The sequence below is a fragment of the Hyposmocoma kahamanoa genome, unplaced genomic scaffold, assembly GCF_003589595.1.
Source record: "Hyposmocoma kahamanoa isolate Upper Pololo Valley unplaced genomic scaffold, ASM358959v1 232, whole genome shotgun sequence".
Lineage (NCBI taxonomy): Eukaryota > Metazoa > Arthropoda > Insecta > Lepidoptera > Cosmopterigidae > Hyposmocoma > Hyposmocoma kahamanoa.
The window spans coordinates 1,579,843-1,597,902 of NW_020653750.1; the positions used below are offsets into that span (position 1 = coordinate 1,579,843).

Here is an 18,060-nt window from a genome sequence, read left to right on the forward strand (position 1 = left end):
CTAATCTGTAAAATTGTACTTCGCTGTAATATTTTCCATATCCTTAAATTCACACGGTTCACGAAAATTCTGCACTAATTAATTATCTAATCACCGTGTTGTCTGAAATAAAAAAGTGCAAACACAACAGAAAAACAAGTTTCTCTTGCAGTCTATCTCATTTCTTTACTTCACGACTTGTCTTAAGGTTTCGAGTGTTGTTTTCAGAGCATTTTTGCTATATAAAGTTAGAAGCTGAAACAGAAAATACATCGATCTGTCAAAAAATTGTTATCCTTCTCTTTCTTTTACATAGATTCGGAGCTCGTAGAACACAGGTATCGTGTGTGACAGAAAGAGATTGAAATATGCTTTTTTCCATACTTTATAGAATATTTATGTTTTATATTTTTCACCATTTCTTTCATGGCCACTCATGGCACTGTCACTGAGGAAAAATAATGATGGATAATTACAGATCTTACATGAATTAAATTTTCAGTATAATACGTTTTGAGATTCTTGATTATAATTTTATTAATGAATAATCTGTCAACATTGTTTTGTAGCCAAAGCTCAATAAAAAAAAGTATTGTCACTTTCACCGATTCATTCAATTCAATTTCATTCGATTAACATTCACTCATTGACTTTGATTACATTGTATTGGTACGGTGCTGGAATTTCTAACATTTTTTGTGACGACGCAAATGTTTTGATCTATACTATTGTTAGATAAATCTTTATACCCTGTGTTCCTAAGAATTTCTGGCTTTTCATCGTAAGTCACTTTGAGCGTGACTATTCTGTCGACCAACAGTATGGCTCATTTTATTTTGCTTATATGTCTTTCGTTCCTTCTTGAAACAGGTAAGCAACCGATGTTATTTTTTTACAATTAATTATGTAGCAATAACGTTTGCGTATAAGGTATGGTAGCCACAATCTCGATGACTGACATTTGTGCAACCACATTATGTTAACACCTTTATTTTCGCTTAGCATCTCTTTGTCATTTTTGATTGCCTGCTCGAGAAGATATCTTCTATTTTCCTTTCACCCTAGATATTGCTCAACCGTAGACTTAATCAAGAGATGACCAGGTAGTGTCAAGAAACTTTCTCTAAAAAAATTAATTACCCTATTGTGATCTGGGAAGGTGGACGATGGAGGTAGCCCGTCCTAGCAACAAATTAATGCATGTGCAATGATATTCATTCATTTATTTATCTATTTTCAAGAACAGTTTGATAACTACAAATATCCTTATGCATGTCTCTTGATTAAACATTGACTAATATTATTTAGATAACTATTTCATGCATTCCAGTCTGTAGTCACTTACACACTGTAAAGTATATATAATGAATTTAGCCATTTGTAATCTTTCCACAAACACATATCGCTGTACATTTTTATCAAATATTCTATCTTAATTCAAAATAATTTAGAGTATGGTGTTAACCACAGACATATATCTAGATAGACGCCACAAGTACATCAATTTGTATGAAAACCAAGCATGCCACATTTTTTGTACCCTCTATGATGTCACAAGAGCTATTTACTGAAGGAAACCTCCTTCCGCTCTCTCTAAATCAATTGATTGAACAGAACACTTATAAACACACATATTCCATTCAATTAATCGATTCTAAATATAATAGTTTTTGTTCAAGTATTTGTTGATTACAAGTAGTCGTAATATTAATATAGTAGAAAAATACTAGAATAAGACAGGCAAGTCCTTTATTTTACTTGTTTTTAAAAAATGTTGATTACTTAAAAAAATTAAGGTGTTAATTTTTAATTGACTTCAAATATTTAAATTATTGTACTTCCAATAAAATGAGCTTATTATATAACATCTTCATGTAATAGAAGATTAATCAATTAACTTAAATATTGCAATTAATTAATTTTACTAGAAGGTTTTCTGTTGATAATTGGTCAAATTGATGAACTTGAAATTGAACACTTGTTTTATAAGACATTCACAAATCATGTATGACATGCAGGATTCGTTAAAGATTTCCTTCACTCCTGAAGAATGCTGTAGTAAACTGCATTTTGTTTATAAACACTTAGTGATGCAGACCTATGCCAGGAGTAACATATTTATGTTCGAATTTACATGAAGGTGTTTTCCTTGTAAGCTCTTTACCAACAAAATATAATATTATCAGTTTTTGTATTATAACTTTTGACATAGTCAATATAAGTATATACACTTTTTTTCTTTAACTTGGTTTATTCCAATGCAATCAATTTTGTTATAATTCAGTTATAATCCCATTAAATGGGTACTATAACAGTGCTATCATCTGCATAACAATGAATATTCCCAAGCGTGGGAGATAGGACGGATCCCTGCGGTACGCCGGCGTTCACATTCACGAACCTCGAAATGCTGCCGTCAGAAACGACGCGAATTCTCCGCTCACGAAGGAAATCGGCAATCCAGCTGCATAACTGGGCTGGCAAACCGTACGCCGGGAGCTTGGAGAGAAGAGCTTTGTGCCAGACCCGATCGAACGCTTTGGCTATATCGAGGCTAACAGCCAACGACCCGCCACGTTTGTCTATAGCCTCACCCCAAATATGCGATAAGTACGCTAGAAGGTCACCCGTTGATCGTTTCGGACGAAACCCATACTGCCGATCATTAATTATGGAGTGATCTTCTAGGTATTGGGTCAGTTGTTTGTTAAGGATCCGCTCTAAAACCTTGCATGTTTTTTTGTATGTATGTTACGCGATAACTCCGGCACTTGAGAACCGATTTTCATGTTTCTTTTTTTGTTGGAAAGAGGGTACCTACATAGTGGTCCCATTTAATGTTGAAGAAAATCATCCACCTCTAAGGGTGGCTGTTCACGCATGAAGATTCATTTTTATAAATAGCGCCAAAATTTTATTATAAGGAGCAATTATATTAATGGTTGATTTTGCTATTCTCCGATTCAAGGCGTTTTTCTCTCTTAATATATTTTGAGTAGTGAGAACCGATTTTTATTATCTCCTGTGTCAAGTCGGGACTTGATACCTATATGCCTATATACTATAGTGGCGAACTAGGGGATGAATCGGGGTTTGCGCACTTTCCGGTAACCGATTTCAATAAAACTTGGTAATTATATGTAATTCCACGTACTTTTCAGGTCGGTTTTTTTAAACTGTTAAGTAGCAACTTATCAACTTTACTTGGAAATAAACTTTGTTGCATTTTAATGCTGGTTTTTCTAGCAAGTTATTGTTATTCATGAAATATTTATTTATAATTACATTTTTTATTTTACGATGACTCATTTGTCAGACTGGAGAAAATATATTTGATTACTTTAAAACCCACTATTCAATTGAACACATGGTGTGTACTTCAAGACATAAATAAGGAAATCTATCTAGAGACCAAGAACATTTTTTCTATTAAAAAAAAAGTGCATTTGACCACCCACTACGTGTGTAAAGGAAAGTGATGATGAGATCGGCGGGCGATGGAGCATGTACACCTAAATAATGCCTATTAATGTTGACCTATGTAATTTCTACTAATGGTTAAATTCTTAGATACGTAATATAAATATGTGTATAAATAAAATTGACGACCTCCGTGGTTGAGTCGCCATCTCTGAGATCCCGCATTCGATCCCCGGCTGGGTCAGTGTAGAAAACTTACTTTTGTATATTGTCTCGGGTCTGGGTGTTTGTGGTACAGTTGTTGATTTCGATTTCCATGACAAAGGGCTTTAGCTACTTACTTTGGGATGTGATGTTGTCTAATATTTATTATTATTTATTTATTTGTTTCTAAAATGAGTTTAGCATGCTGAGTGCATTGTTATTAGATGGAAGAGTTGAAAAATATTGAGTAGACACATCCAGCCAAACGACGTAAAAATATTCAGAGACAAAATAGTCATTTATTTCTGTTGGCATTGGTACTGAGATGTAAGTAGTGATGATACATTAAATTACTGATCGTAGTAATGTAGGGTTGCCCTGGCCATGAACAAGTCACCCAAACTATGTAATAATAACACATAAGGAAAGGCGTACAGTTTAAAATTTGTGAAGACAATATTAGAGCATGGTCTTTCGTGCTTTAATGTGCTCAGACTCAAATGTTCGAAATATTTAAATGGTAACCTGTCACAAACTGGAATTTATTTTTTCCGAATTCCATTACTCCAAAAACGGTTCGACTTTTTTTCATTAGTGCGATGACAGTTTTGGTATAAATTTGCAACACAGAAATGTCTTACAGCAGAAGTATCGTTTGTCCGAAAACCTATTAACTAATAATACCTCGTTATAATAATATATACGGTAAAAATCGACTGAGTTATCAGATACCTAAAATAATTAATTCACTACCACCAGTAATAAAAATTAACCTTACAACTAACAGCATAAAAACAAATCTTAAATCATATTTATTAAATAAACTCTGAACGTCCTATATAAGTGAGTGACTGTTTTTATTGTATTACTACTCCGAGGGTATCTATCTATTTCGGTATAATTTATTATTTTCGTTCACAGGTCTTTTACTCGAGTAGTGGTTGTTTTTATGGTAGTGGGTAAGCGTACGTAAGCAAACGGGTTAGCCAGTTTTGTTACGAGCTCACGTCAATGAATCGCGGTGTACGGATAAACCTATTCAGGTTTTTGTTGTACCGCTATGTTTTAATTTATTAGTTTTGAGATTGTAAAAAAAAATTTAATAAAAAAAATATTATTACACATACTTTTTCTTTGGGCAGAAGTTTGTTTGGTCTAATCATGTTTGTTACACTGTCTGTTTTCCATATAATTTAGATTGCTGAAAATTCGTTTTGACAAAATTATTATTCTTAGATGAAATTGTACTGCCATACAATTTTACCGTACAGCTCCAAAATTCTGGACCGTACTTTGCTGGTGCACAACAAGTCCACTTACGTAATTTTCGTCATACCATTGTGCTATGTTTTTGCTGTCGTCTGAAATGTAATTTGAAAACAATGGTCTTGAGTATTCAATAAATAACTTATATCTGAATCGAGGAGAGTACCAGAACCGAAGTTGTCTGCATTTCCTAGCTAGGTCGACTTCCTTCTGTGGGTTTAGGTTAGGTTAGTATATGAAAAAGCCGCACGAGCCGAGCAAGTGAAGCGAGCGTGTCGCGGTAGCGGCCGGCGAATGCCAGAGCCGAATTTGTTTGCGTTACCTAAACGGTACGGCCCCCCTCCTGTAGGTTTAGGTTAGGTTAGTATATGAAAAAGCCGCACGAGCCGATCGACCGAAGCGAGCTTGCCGCGGCAGCGGTCGGCGAATGCCAGAGCCGAATTCATTTGCATTACTTAGACGGTACGACCCCCTCCTGTAGGTTTAGGTTACGTTAGTATATGAAAAAGCCGCACGAGCCGAGCGAGCGAAGCGAGCGTGTCGCGGCTGCGGCCGGCGAATGCCAGAGCCGAATTCGGTTGCATTACCTAGACGGTACGACCCCCTCTTGTAGGTTTAGGTTAGGTTAGTATATGAAAAAGCAGCACGATCCGAACGAGCAAAGCTAGCGACTACAACTCGATCAAATTAAGTTGCATCTCGTTTACCATATTTTCTAAAGATGCGAGGTGCTTTAATTTGACGAGTTCTATTGTGCGACTCATTCTTATACTTTTAATATTTGTAATAAGAAATAATATAACAAAAATGTATCATGGATATCGTTTTTTTTTACAAAATAAAAATATTTAATTAGATATATTGGCCAAACGGTTTATTGGGGAAGTAAAAATCGGGAAAAGAATAACTTGTCAATATGTCAAAATAGTGGAACATTAGATGGTGTAATGAAAAAAACCGTAACGTGTTTTTGGGCAAATGAAACAAAATCTATTTAATAACAATCGAAAGGTTTTCGGAGAAACAAAATTCTGTAAATCATGTTTCTAGCTTGTGATAGGTAACCATTTAAATTCCTGAACATAGTATAATATTTCGTGATCACAGAACAAATCACAAAAAAATATTAAAATATTTTTTATTTTCAGTTTTAGGTAGCATGACAGTATCACTATCAAACACTGGCCCAGCAGTTCTCGGGTCAAGCATTTCATTTACAGCCACAGTATCCAATTATGATGGTTCAACTCAGCTCAAGTACGTTTTCTGGGATGATGCCGAACCACAGCATCGTGACGCAGTATGTACTATTATATATATTTTTTTTTCTGTAGTTTTATTTTCGCTAAGATTACCTAGAGTTTATGGCTCTCCACTTGTCTTTGAAAGAGATGAAAATTATAAATGTAAATGTACCATGTAGGTAGTCTAAGTCGTATAGTTACCTTTGGTACAATTACTTAAAAGGATACTTTGTGTTATGGCCTTGTCACCAAATAGTGATTTGGTTTCAAGAATAAAAATAAGTAATGACTATCATTTACATACAATGCCATTAATGTTTTTCTTGCCATCTTTGAATGTAATTAGTAGTTCTAAGTATTCATACTTTGAACAAGTGTGTTTTATGATGACGATTTGATGAATTTTTTGGTCCAGCAGTTGAGCATTGAAGGGACCACACAAGAGATTCAGGGTTTAACAAATCAAAAAGCCGATGGTCATGGTGCTTTAGGTAGTAGCGCCTCTAGAGTTACGTTACTACCAAATACCCGTGTTGTACAACATGTAATTAATATGACACCCAAGGGAAAATACAAACATATATTAATATTAATGACATATTTTATTTACAGTTCATACAAACATCGAATGTGACCAAATGGAATGTACAATATGGAAAAGATGACTATGAAGCAGGAGAATACGCAGTTAAAGTTAATGTTAAGAAACGCATAATTTTTGATTTATATGTTGATGTTGGTACAGCAGTAAATACTTTTAATTTAACAAGTAAGTGAATGTTTAATAGTGTTTGTAAATAGCTGTGCGTTTACCGTGAGCACAATGACATGACAACATGAAAATTATGACAGTTTTAGTGACCATGTAATATACTTCAAATTGTACAATACCCTTAGGAGTCATGAGGAGAAGTAACATGTTATATACAATAATCTTATATATTGGTTATATACAAATAGTAATTTGTATAGTTTTAAAAAGTGTGGTAATTTTAACAGTCTGTACTTAAAATTTACTGAATTCGTAATAATTTAATTAGTCTGCCTACTAACAAAGAAATGACAATTACGTAAATTTTATACTAAGAATACCATAACTTTGTACAATATAGTTGCACTAAATCTGCAGTCTCAACTACAAGGAAAAGCTGGACGTCTGTTTGAATAATCCATAAATGGTTTTATACAATCTTAACAAGACTTAATATTTTTATTTTATATTTCAGGTGCACTTAGTGGAAAAATGCTACTAAGTCAGAATAACACGGAGCGTGAAAACAGCTTCGTAGCAGTTAACAAAACAGTTACACATCGCATCATACTATCCGAAAATGACTTAGAATTTCTGAAAAAGAATACATCTAGTGTTATCACTTATTGGTTCGTAGACTGTATGTACGTCGATAATTCAGCGGATTTCTCGTTCAACTATACTTATGGCGATGTAATGGGCAACCATCACATCGATGCACTGGTAGTTGCCAATCACGATCCTTTGCCACCGTTGGTTACAACTACCACGACAACGACTGCCGCACCCACTACCACCACTACAACAACCACTCCAAAATCTCCAAACTCTACGATCCCGACTACTACCACAGAAAAATCCAAACCAATCAACGAAACTGTCACAGTTCTCAAGTCAACAAATGGAACGGATTTGGTTCACAAGCTGGCAAAAAGAGCGATATCGAACAAGACTAAGTTTAAAGGAAACCATACTATAACACTGCCTAAGAATTTCATTTGCAAAAATTCCAATGTGCCAATTGGTCCTCATGAAACTTATGGACATTTTCAAGCGACGATAGGAGTTAGAGGTGAAATCTTATTTTATAATACGTAATGTTATTCATTATTTATGTAACTCTTTAATAGTTACTTATTTCTAAAGTTCTGAGGCTATTATTGATAGCTATTTATTTTTTAATTATGTGACGAGGGCGATGTACCATCAACGTCATATAAATGCAATCTTATTTTCATATGATTAATTTTCTGAATTTCTAATTTCAATGCTAATAGAGTAACAATAGTAAAAAATTCATAAATAAATTTAAAAAAGCTTTATTCATGGAAAACATTAGAACAAGCACTCGGAAATTAACTCTATCACTGTTAATATATATAGTGCAGACGGTAGCACGTCAAGATAAATATTGAGATTTTGTTCTGTTGCACTAGAGGCGATATTCGAACAAAAGTGTATGGCTTGATGTGCTATTGACTGTACATTGAATTGGTGTTGATTAGAGATAAAGTCCCGTATTACATTCGCAAACAGACTTTTTGATTACATAGCTGCGTTTTAAATTTCAGAACCAATAAGCACACCACTAAACATAACCGGCTTGAATTGGCTACAGCACGGCGATTTAATGAACTTACAAGTAAAATTTTCCGGTAGCCCTCCTTTTGACTACTGCGCCGAATATAAACTTGGACAATACAATATAACAGGCAACGAGACCTGTCCAAATACGGCTCGGACTGAGACTAATCATTTCCCCTTGCTGCATTACTTCTCTGATACTGATTTACATACTGTAGTTGTCATTGTAAAGAATGACCTTGGAAAGGTGGTGTCAAGAGCTACTGTCAATATTTATAAAGGTAAGTGTTTTTTTATAATCTTTTTTTAAGTTTTTCTGAAATTTTTTCTGAAATTTTTTTGTATGTAGTCATGTTTGCGTCGATTTCTTTGTGTCGTCCGTGATTACGTGTATAATAATTTCTACGTAAAAATTAAACGAAATTAATTCTTTTAAAATGTATACCAAATATCAGTCCTTACATATTGGGAGACTCGTCTACGTCGCGATAGTCTTGTTAACTATTTATGACATAGATAGCCATGACAATTATATAGCTCGACCAGAATCTTATCATACGAAATTAAAATAGAACAATTTAAATTTTAATATGGCAATTTAAATTTGGCATATCTGATTTAGCTGATAATTACGCATATTATGCGCAAATATGTATTATAGGTTGTTTAATGATTACAATGAAACTTGGGCAAAGTCTTTGCACACGTTTAAAATGTGTGATTTCGTGAAATATTCGCTTCTTATATAGCAATTTAAAAGAATTGCTCGTATTGGGGTTGTTTCCGTGACTAATTTCGTTTATTACTTTTCAAAAGTAAAATAATATATTATAATATTGGAATCGACTAAGAACTTTCTGCTGAATTCCGCTTTGAAATGTCTGTATCCACGATAATGACGGAACTATCCACGAAAATAATGTTGAGATCTGGTGGTAAGAGTTATGACGTAGGCAATGCATGAGAGACATTATTAGTATTTTAAACCGCATTCACCTTACTGCCGTGCTTAGGTTAAGAACAGTGTTGGGCAAAATTTAATTGTTCTGGCAATTAAAGATTGACAATTAATTAATTGTCAATTGCGAAACATCAATTAACAATTGATCAATCGTTAATCGCAAATATCTACAATTAACAATTAATCAATTTTCAAAACCGGGACCCCACCGGGCCCTCAACCGGGCCCCCAACCGGGCCCCCCAACCGGGCCCCCAACCGGGGCCCCTGGGGCCCCCAACCGGGCCCCCAACTGGACCCACAACCGGAGCCCCCTACCGGGCCCCCAACCGGGGCCCCCAACAGGGCCCCCCAACCGGGACACCAACCGGGGCCCCAACCGGGCCCCCAACTGGGCCCCCAACCGGGGCCCCCAACTAAGGCCCTCAACCGGGCCCCCAACCGGGCCCCCAACCGGCCGGAATTTATTTTAATTGCAAATTTAATTGCAATTAAAATCAAATCAATTGCAATTAAAATCAATTGCAATTAAAATCAATTGCAATTAAAATCAATTGCAATTAAAATCAATTGCAATTGATTTCAATTGAATTGATTTTTTAATCTGATTGAATTATTGATTGAAATTTAATTGATTAACGCCCAACACTGGTTAAGAACAGTAATTCTATATGAATTTCAAACATACTTACTGTTAATATTGTAAGCACGGCAGCGAAGTTCAAATTTTTTGTTTTTTAATTATAGCCATATTTTATTTTTCCTTAACATGAGATGGGTTGGATTGTGGTCAAGCGTTCGTCTATTTTACGTTTAATAAAAAATAAATGAATGCTTTTCATTGTGTAGATACTCAAATTTGTCGAAATTAACGATTATAACTGGTCAATGACTATAACAGTTCATTTCATGAAGATTATTGAGTTCGGTTTTCGCAATTGCTACACATTAGGAATGAAACTATTTCGGATTTAAATCAGTTAATCATTCAATTTTAAATAAGAAACCCCCAACAGTCGAGCGAGAACGAGGCGTTCATCAAGACTTATATCAAGCTCCTGAGGAAGATTTGTCATTTCTAGAGAACTCGAGTCTCAAGAAGTTTATTAGCTTGACTGCGATTGAGTCTTCTCTTACATTCAATATACGAAGTGAAGCTTTTCTACTCGCGCCAACATATGGCTAATCTCAAGCACCGTCGCATAAAAAAGTCTTCAGTCTGCGAATATGTTATGGATGAACACATTCAATTAAGTTTGACGAATCTTAGGTCCTTGCAAAAGAAGTCCGCTTTCAACCCGAGAAGTTACGAGTGGCCATCGAAATTTTAAAAAAATCACCTTAATTTTAACAGGGATTTCCTTCCATGAAATATCCCAAGCAGACATAACATTACAGTGCTATTCGTTAATGTGTTTTATTTGTTTTTTTTTCTTTTTCCCTTTTATTTCAAAAGTAATTGATTTATTATTTAATTTATTTGTTTTTAAAATATTTTTAATTTTTTTTTACTAAATTTGCGTTAATATTGGACAAATGTTTGATGATTAATACCATTTCAATGTAAAGAGCCTGAAACGTAGGTTTGTTTGAAAAAACTGATGTACACGATTTGGATGCAAAAAAATAGTTTCCACTAATAGATTATTACTTCAAAAACAGGAAAAACCGAATGATATTACTTCAATTTTGAAATGTTTATGCTTGTTTTTTTTAAAAAAGAGGATGTTACAAAATTTAAAAGCATATTAAAAACTTCGATACTTTATGCCCTTATTAATAAGGTACCCACTATGTATACATTATTTTTAGAAAAATTAGCACTGAAATGCACGGCAATATTTATTTTGCACTGTGGGAACTGTGGAGGAGTAAGCTTTACATAAATGTTATTTCATCGTTGTTCGTTAATTAGTGCAATTTCGTATATTTAAGAGACTATTTCTTTGATTTCATACTATGTAAATATACCTAATACCAGTAAATGAAAAGCAACAAACACTTTAATATTTATGAGGTAGGGGAGAGGTGTGTCAGTTGTAACAAAAAAAATCAATTTATAATATTTTAATTAGTAAACACAGCGCAATACTTTTTGGCCACAATAATTTTAAGTTATTTAACAATAAAATGAAATAAAGAAAATAACAAAAAAGTATATAAATCTCTAGAAAATGACACTTATTGAGATCAGCTAATAACGTTACAACTGCGACACTAAGAGGGTCAATTGTAACAGCAATGTGAGTCAATTATAACAAACAAAAATCGTCAACAGTAAAAAGTAAATTAAATAAACTCTTATCAGAAGTTTATGCTAATCACTTAACAGTCGATACTACCTAGGCTCGAATTCCAATTTTTCCTATGCTGAATCGGTTCTATAGCGCGTGTCGAGTGGCAGGGACACTGGCTTTATATCAGAATTTATTTTTTTAAAAACGAAATGCCATTTAAAAAATGTGTATCGTATACTATACGTGTTCTATTTAGTTCAGTTGATATAAAAAAATAATTGGTATATGTAAAGTACCTATTAAATACAGCGGTTTTCTTGTTACAACTGTACCTCCTTGTTTTGTTACTTTTGCACCACTGCCGCTTTTTGGCAAAGAAGACTTGATAATAAAAATCCATCGTAAATTTGATCAACTCACATACCTGCACGTATAGCTTAGATGTTGACTTCTACGAAAATCACCACTGATCGATGTATTTATATTACTATAGTATTACTATAGTATTAATATAGTATTACTTTCATAAACTTGCCACATTTAAAATTGTCATCTAGTGACAAAGCATGCGCAAATTTTTACCTGTACGTTCGGTCGGTAAAACTACATCAAACTAAGTTTCGATTGCTGCCAAGATCATCCGCTATTCGTCAATAAATGTCGTGAAATAATAGATGTTACAATTGCCTCCCTGTTACAATTGACACACCTCTCCCCTGGTACATAATTATGTATACATTTTGTTGACGCAAGTGTCATTTGATGCTTTAATTTTCTTAGTTTTATTTCATATGCTAATTTTAGGAAATCGATTGCAAAGTATTGTTTAACTCCAAATTATTTGATAAAACGTTATCTTTTGTTATTTTGTCTAAGTGCGATAGTCTTATTTTTAAATTTTGGACAGAGCAAATTGAAGCGTAGTACAAATTTATAATATAATTTATTTTGTTTTTGAATTATTTATCTTGACTTATACTGAACTTGCTCTAAGTTTTATTTTACTAACATACAATGGATATTTTTCTAAGTTTTATCTCGACCTGCTGTAATTTTAGTAAATCGCTGGCAAAATATTGTTTAACTTCAAATGATTTGATAAACACTTATCTTTTGTTATTCGTAGTTCGTTCAGGCTTTATTATTTGTTTTTATGGTCAAAATTTCTTTGAAATTCAATATTTTTTAGTTTTTACTAGTCCTTAACTATACAATACATATGTAATTAGTAAGTACACTGTACTACGGTTAACTGTATCAATTTGCACGAACCATTTCTGGACTATAAAAACAAATGAATAACGATAATAATTAAAACTGACTATGCACTTTGCCGATAAAATTGCATTCAATGACAGACACAGTCTTGTGCTCTATCGCATGAAGGTCAAGTTGCGATACTAGGCACGCAATGGTATCGCATTGGAAGAGCAGTTGTTTGTGACTTAAATTTCTAAGTTGAACATTTGTGAATGTTTAGTAGTTAAACCTTTAGTTAAGGGGGAAGGAATACATGTCGAAGAAAGTTCACAACCTGTGGAAAAAGTGTTAAGTCCCCTAGCCGCCTATATACAGACCTGCGGGCATTGGCCAAAACCCATTTCTTAGAGGTCAGTGCCTAGCAGTGGGACGTATAATGAGTTACTGATGATACAATTGATGAGGTTGCTTCCTGATGTGAACCCATGGTGTTGAATATTTTCCCGCAAATTGGTTTTCTTATGCTCAAATGGAATACGACAAGCTAATCTGGCAAATTGACAAAAAATTGATAATTTTTGGATGTATCTTAGATAAAATCCGTCAGTATCTACCACAGTTAGAGTAATCATATGACATTTGAGTAGTACTTTTGTTAACACACTGTATAGAAGATAAATAATCAATTTCGGGGTAATTTGTAAGCGGGATATGAGGATTCAAGATGACAAACAAAGAGAGTTTTTTCAGAGTTAAGACCACAAAAAAAAAAACTCGTAACATCAAAATATTCTCTTTCAGTAAATACCTTTCACGACTTTACGTGTATTGACTCCATACAGACAATAAGTGTAACTGATTGTCTTTGTCATAGTTTTAAAACAACTGAACAAATATGCGATTATTGTTATTCGTTTTATGTCTCGCATGCAATAGACTTGTTTATGTCTTTTTAAAAGGTGACAAATAGTTACGATTATGGAAAGTTTCGCGTTATCTAGCAAAGTAGGTACACTAATGATAAACATTGGAAATTGTGTTTAAGGGGATAAATGAATGAATTTTATTAAAATATATCTATATAAAATATATATATCTTTATTGAATATAAAGTAGCAGTAGAGCTCCTTGTGAAAGAGTTCGTCCAGGAAAGTACTACGGGCTTGCCTATTTCTGCATTACGGTTTTGAAGTATAAGGGTGCTGGTGAAATTACAGGCACATATTATAGGACTTGTCAACTTATGTCTCAGGGTGATAGTGGCCACTCTAATCGTTGCGATTTAAAGTTCTGAGTGACACTGCAACTGCCATGGACAGGCCTGTCTCTTATAACCAGGCGCGCGATTTGTTTGGTAGCATAAAATACAAATCGGATCTAATGCTTTATTTTCCTTTTCATCATTACCATCAACCCGTTTCTCGCCTTACTGTTAGTGAGATCTCCTCTTAGGAGACAATTTAGACGTCAGTCCGCCGTGCTGGACCTAATATGAATTGAAGATGTCACACGTTTTTAATGCCAGAATTACTGGCCCTCAAGTTTGCACGATATGGTAGATACGATAGATATTTGCTTCAATCATATGAGTCTTATGTAGTCAATGCAATGCTTTTTAGCGTTAAAAAGCGTTGCATTCACTACATATGATTGAAGCAAATATAATATGAGCTGTAAGCGTTTACAGCCAATTTTTCTATTCGAGCAGTGTGCGTTATTTTTATGAGCAGGTTATGAGCCTGTGACGCACTGCGCATTCAATACAATAATGCATTTAGAATGTTTATGGGACTGGCTAGCAGGTGTAGTGCATTTGGCATGTTTGTGGAAACTCACACGGATAGTTTCCAGGTCGTCATGCAAAAACAGATTATCTCGCTGTTGGGCCGTGTGCGAAGTCTCAACAGCTTTCTTAAATTGCAGGGAAATTCGATTGTCCTATTTATAAATTATGGATACATCAAATCAAGAGCAAGCGTAGTTTGTTTTAATGAGACTAACGCTAAGTTTTCTTTACTATGGATATTTTTCTTTTGGCCCGAAATAAATGATAATTATTATATTAAATCTATGTTTCACAAGTGTATGTAACTTAGAGATTAAACTCATACACCCTACGATTCCAACTTGAGACTTCCCACTTGAGAAGTCGATGGTCAAGTTACTTGTGCTTAATAGTTTTACGTGAAACGAATCATATCCCATGATTCGTTTAACGTAAAACTATTAAGTAAAAATCAACAATAAAATGTATCTTCTCTAATTGTTTAAAGTTCTTAGAATAAATGGACTATTTTTTCATTTGTTTTAGCTAAGGTCCACGCGCAACTGTCGGTGATCGTTGTGCCCGTGGTGTTCTGTTTAGTGGCTGTCACTCTGGTCATTTTCGGTGTAGCCTACTACCAGCAAAGTTCTAGGTAAGTTTAATGTTGTTGTAGTTAAGCGTATATTCTTATTGAAACCCAGATGAGGATTGCATGCATTTGCCGATATTTAATCACGTATAAGCCTCCAATCTGTGTATGGCCAGCTGAACACCAGTTTCCTACCACAGCCCAGCAGTGAGATGTACATAATGAGTTGATTCGTATACATCATGTATGTTGTAAAATCTCAATTTTTGTTAAAGTTCGTTTTTGCTTATCGATATTTTACAGGATACATCAAGAGGAGTGAGCGACGAAATTGCGTGAAATCATTCCGCCATTCCCTTTCTATTATAGTGTTAGACGTAGGCTCTACTCCAATGTTGTGGATATACCCTAGATTTGCACAAGCGTTACGATTCCACTTTTATATGGTGTGCGGCATTGGAGTGGAATCCTCTGTCTACAGATTTGTTCCCTGAACGCTATAAATTGGGCCTTTTCATGCTCCATCGTCGACTACATCGTCACTATCCATCTTATCCTATCGATGGCATACACTATATTATCGCGGCCCAGAACTTAACCGCGCTGATCACGCCAACACGATCGAGTATGCATGTTGTGCATGGGATATGTTTGCCATCGTGATGAAAGGATTGGGCAATCGGCGTAAGGTACTCGCCAATTGTTGCCCAGGATGCGCCAGATGTACTAGGAAAATTCGCATGTCATTGCGGGGAGACTCGTTTCGTGCACCCACACTATGTCATGATAGTCGGTGAAATGGAGGTCAAATGCGCACTTATTTTTAATGGTATAAAAAACGACGGTTATTATGCCACTAAATATCTCCACAAATTTCTATTACAGATACACAGTAGAAGTAGCGGATTTCGATTTCGGGCAACAATCGAATTTCGACTACAAGACTTTTACTGAACGACTACGGGATAGCTTCAAAAACGCATTTAACTTCGGTCGGCAGGACGACACCGATCCACTTACGCCCAACACTAGATACGACTCCATGACGTAAAGTTAGTGTATAATATAATTTATGTGTATGAAATGAAACAATGCTAAAAAGGTATTTATTCGCGTTCTCGTTTATCTCGTTTAAATGTGCTGGTGAATTACATGCACTTGGGACTTTTCAACTTATGTAGCGGGGTGACGGGCGCAGTGGCAGTGTTCCTCAGATGTTTGCGATTTAACGCTCTGAGTGGAACTGCAACTGTTATGGACAGGCGTGTCGTTTACCATCAGGTGCACGACTTATTCGTCGCGTCACTTCGTCTCATAAAAAGAAGCTGTCGCTGTTTTTTTTTTGAATTTACTTGAATTCGACAGTAAGTTATAGACATCACATGCTTTTTTGAGGAACGAAAAAACAAAACAATAATTGGTGTCAATTATGTTGCGCACAATTTCTAGATCTTACTCGTATTTGTAATGTCTGCAAACATTGACTTGTTTAAAACAATAATTGAAAAAGTTTCTAACAAATTTTTTGAAGAGTCTCGAAAATGTTTTACGTTGTCAACTCGTCTTCAAGTTTATAACGTCTGAACGCATTAAATTGTACCAATTTAGTATTCAAGTTTAAATGAAAATCCTCGAAGAGAGTGTAATGTGAAGGCAGCGAGAATAAATTTCTTGAAAGAGCACCGTACGAAGAGTAATTTGGACTAGTGTGAGCCAAATAGATATTTAACTAATAGCAGTAGTTAATTATCATTTAACTTTTATCATTCCATTTAACTTTTATTATTCTACAACTTTATATACAGACCTTAAAAATGTTGCTTGACCTTTTAAAATCAAGAAATATGAACTTGTGACTCAATTCCTTATTACGATGCCCACTTGAGCAAAATGATTAAACGCTTCACAGTATTAAAAATTAGCCATTTAAGCTTAAGAATTCGGTAAAATCGATTAATTCATAGTTAATTTAGAGAATAAAAAACAAAATAGTGGGCGCTCAGGTTCAACAGTTGTTTAAGTAATTTATGACATATAAATCGTATTTTATGGAATATTAATTGTCTTTAATGTTTCGCAGTTACATTGTTATTTGTTATCCTTACTTATAATTTTATCAATGCGTCTACATTATACAGTTTTTAGTAATTGTGCAGTCATCGTAATTTTTATTGTTATATTGTTGTAAATTATGTGTGAGAATTTCTCATACCTTTCCTATATATATATTAATTTTAGTCGAACATTACTTGTCCGCGCTGACGGTATTTTTCTCAGTTATACATATACAGAGTGTTTTTTTATATGATACAGTATGAGGAAATCCGAAACCATACCAAATACAAGGAAGTTTTCTTTCACAAAAAAAAAGTTAATGGTGCCTGAGACAGTTGTCTTAGGCACCATTAAGTTTTTTTTTTGGCATAAGTAAATTTTTGATCAAGCGTGTGTTGTGAATAAAATTGATCAAAATTTTTTTTAGTGCTAATCGACTCAGTTTCATGAAGGGAGCATTTTATTATAAAGGACGAAAACAATCGGGACAGCCGAAGTTGGTCAAATTTCATAAAATAATTTTCATACAAAATGAATAAAATTGACTATTTTCTAATGCTGTTTTTCTAGTCTCGGTTTTTTATAATAATGATTTTATTGTAGTTGAAGAATATAATCGGGACAACAGAAGTTGGTCAATTTTAATAAAATGCTATTCATTTTGTATGAAAAACTTCTGCTGTCCCGATTTTATCTTCCCATACAATGAAATCATACCTATAAAAAACTGAGTCTATTAGCATTAAAAAACTACTTAATTTTATTAATTTTGTACGACAATGGTTCCTAAGATAGTTTCCCTGTAT

General features: G+C 34.3%; 1 protein-coding gene across 2 annotated transcripts; it reads left to right on the forward strand.

The window, feature by feature from the left end:
• Window positions 1-723: 723 nt before the first annotated feature.
• On the forward strand, window positions 724-17,846 carry LOC113228474. Of its 2 annotated transcripts, XM_026461796.1 has the most exons (8): window positions 724-849; window positions 6,018-6,169; window positions 6,726-6,882; window positions 7,340-7,936; window positions 8,436-8,729; window positions 15,157-15,262; window positions 16,085-16,259; window positions 17,234-17,615. In XM_026461796.1, the coding sequence occupies exons 1-7, from the start codon at window positions 801-803 to the stop codon at window positions 16,248-16,250; spliced, it is 1,521 nt and encodes a 506-aa protein (XP_026317581.1). In that variant the 5' UTR covers window positions 724-800; the 3' UTR covers window positions 16,251-16,259; window positions 17,234-17,615. The 2 variants fall into 2 exon arrangements, with proteins under 2 accessions (XP_026317581.1, XP_026317580.1); XM_026461795.1 differs by having other exon boundaries at window positions 16,085-17,846.
• Window positions 17,847-18,060: the final 214 nt, after the last annotated feature.

What these genes read in the sequence shown, in the direction of transcription:
- LOC113228474 (XM_026461795.1), top strand. Translation starts at nt 801, where the DNA reads ATGGCTCATTTTATTTTGCTTATATGTCTTTCGTTCCTTCTTGAAACA. An exon ending in AACCACAGCATCGTGACGCA is followed by an intron (nt 6,170 to 6,725) that starts GTATGTACTATT and finishes TTTTATTTACAG; the next exon opens with TTCATACAAACATCGAATGT. An exon ending in AGCGACGATAGGAGTTAGAG is followed by an intron (nt 7,937 to 8,435) that starts GTGAAATCTTAT and finishes TTTAAATTTCAG; the next exon opens with AACCAATAAGCACACCACTA.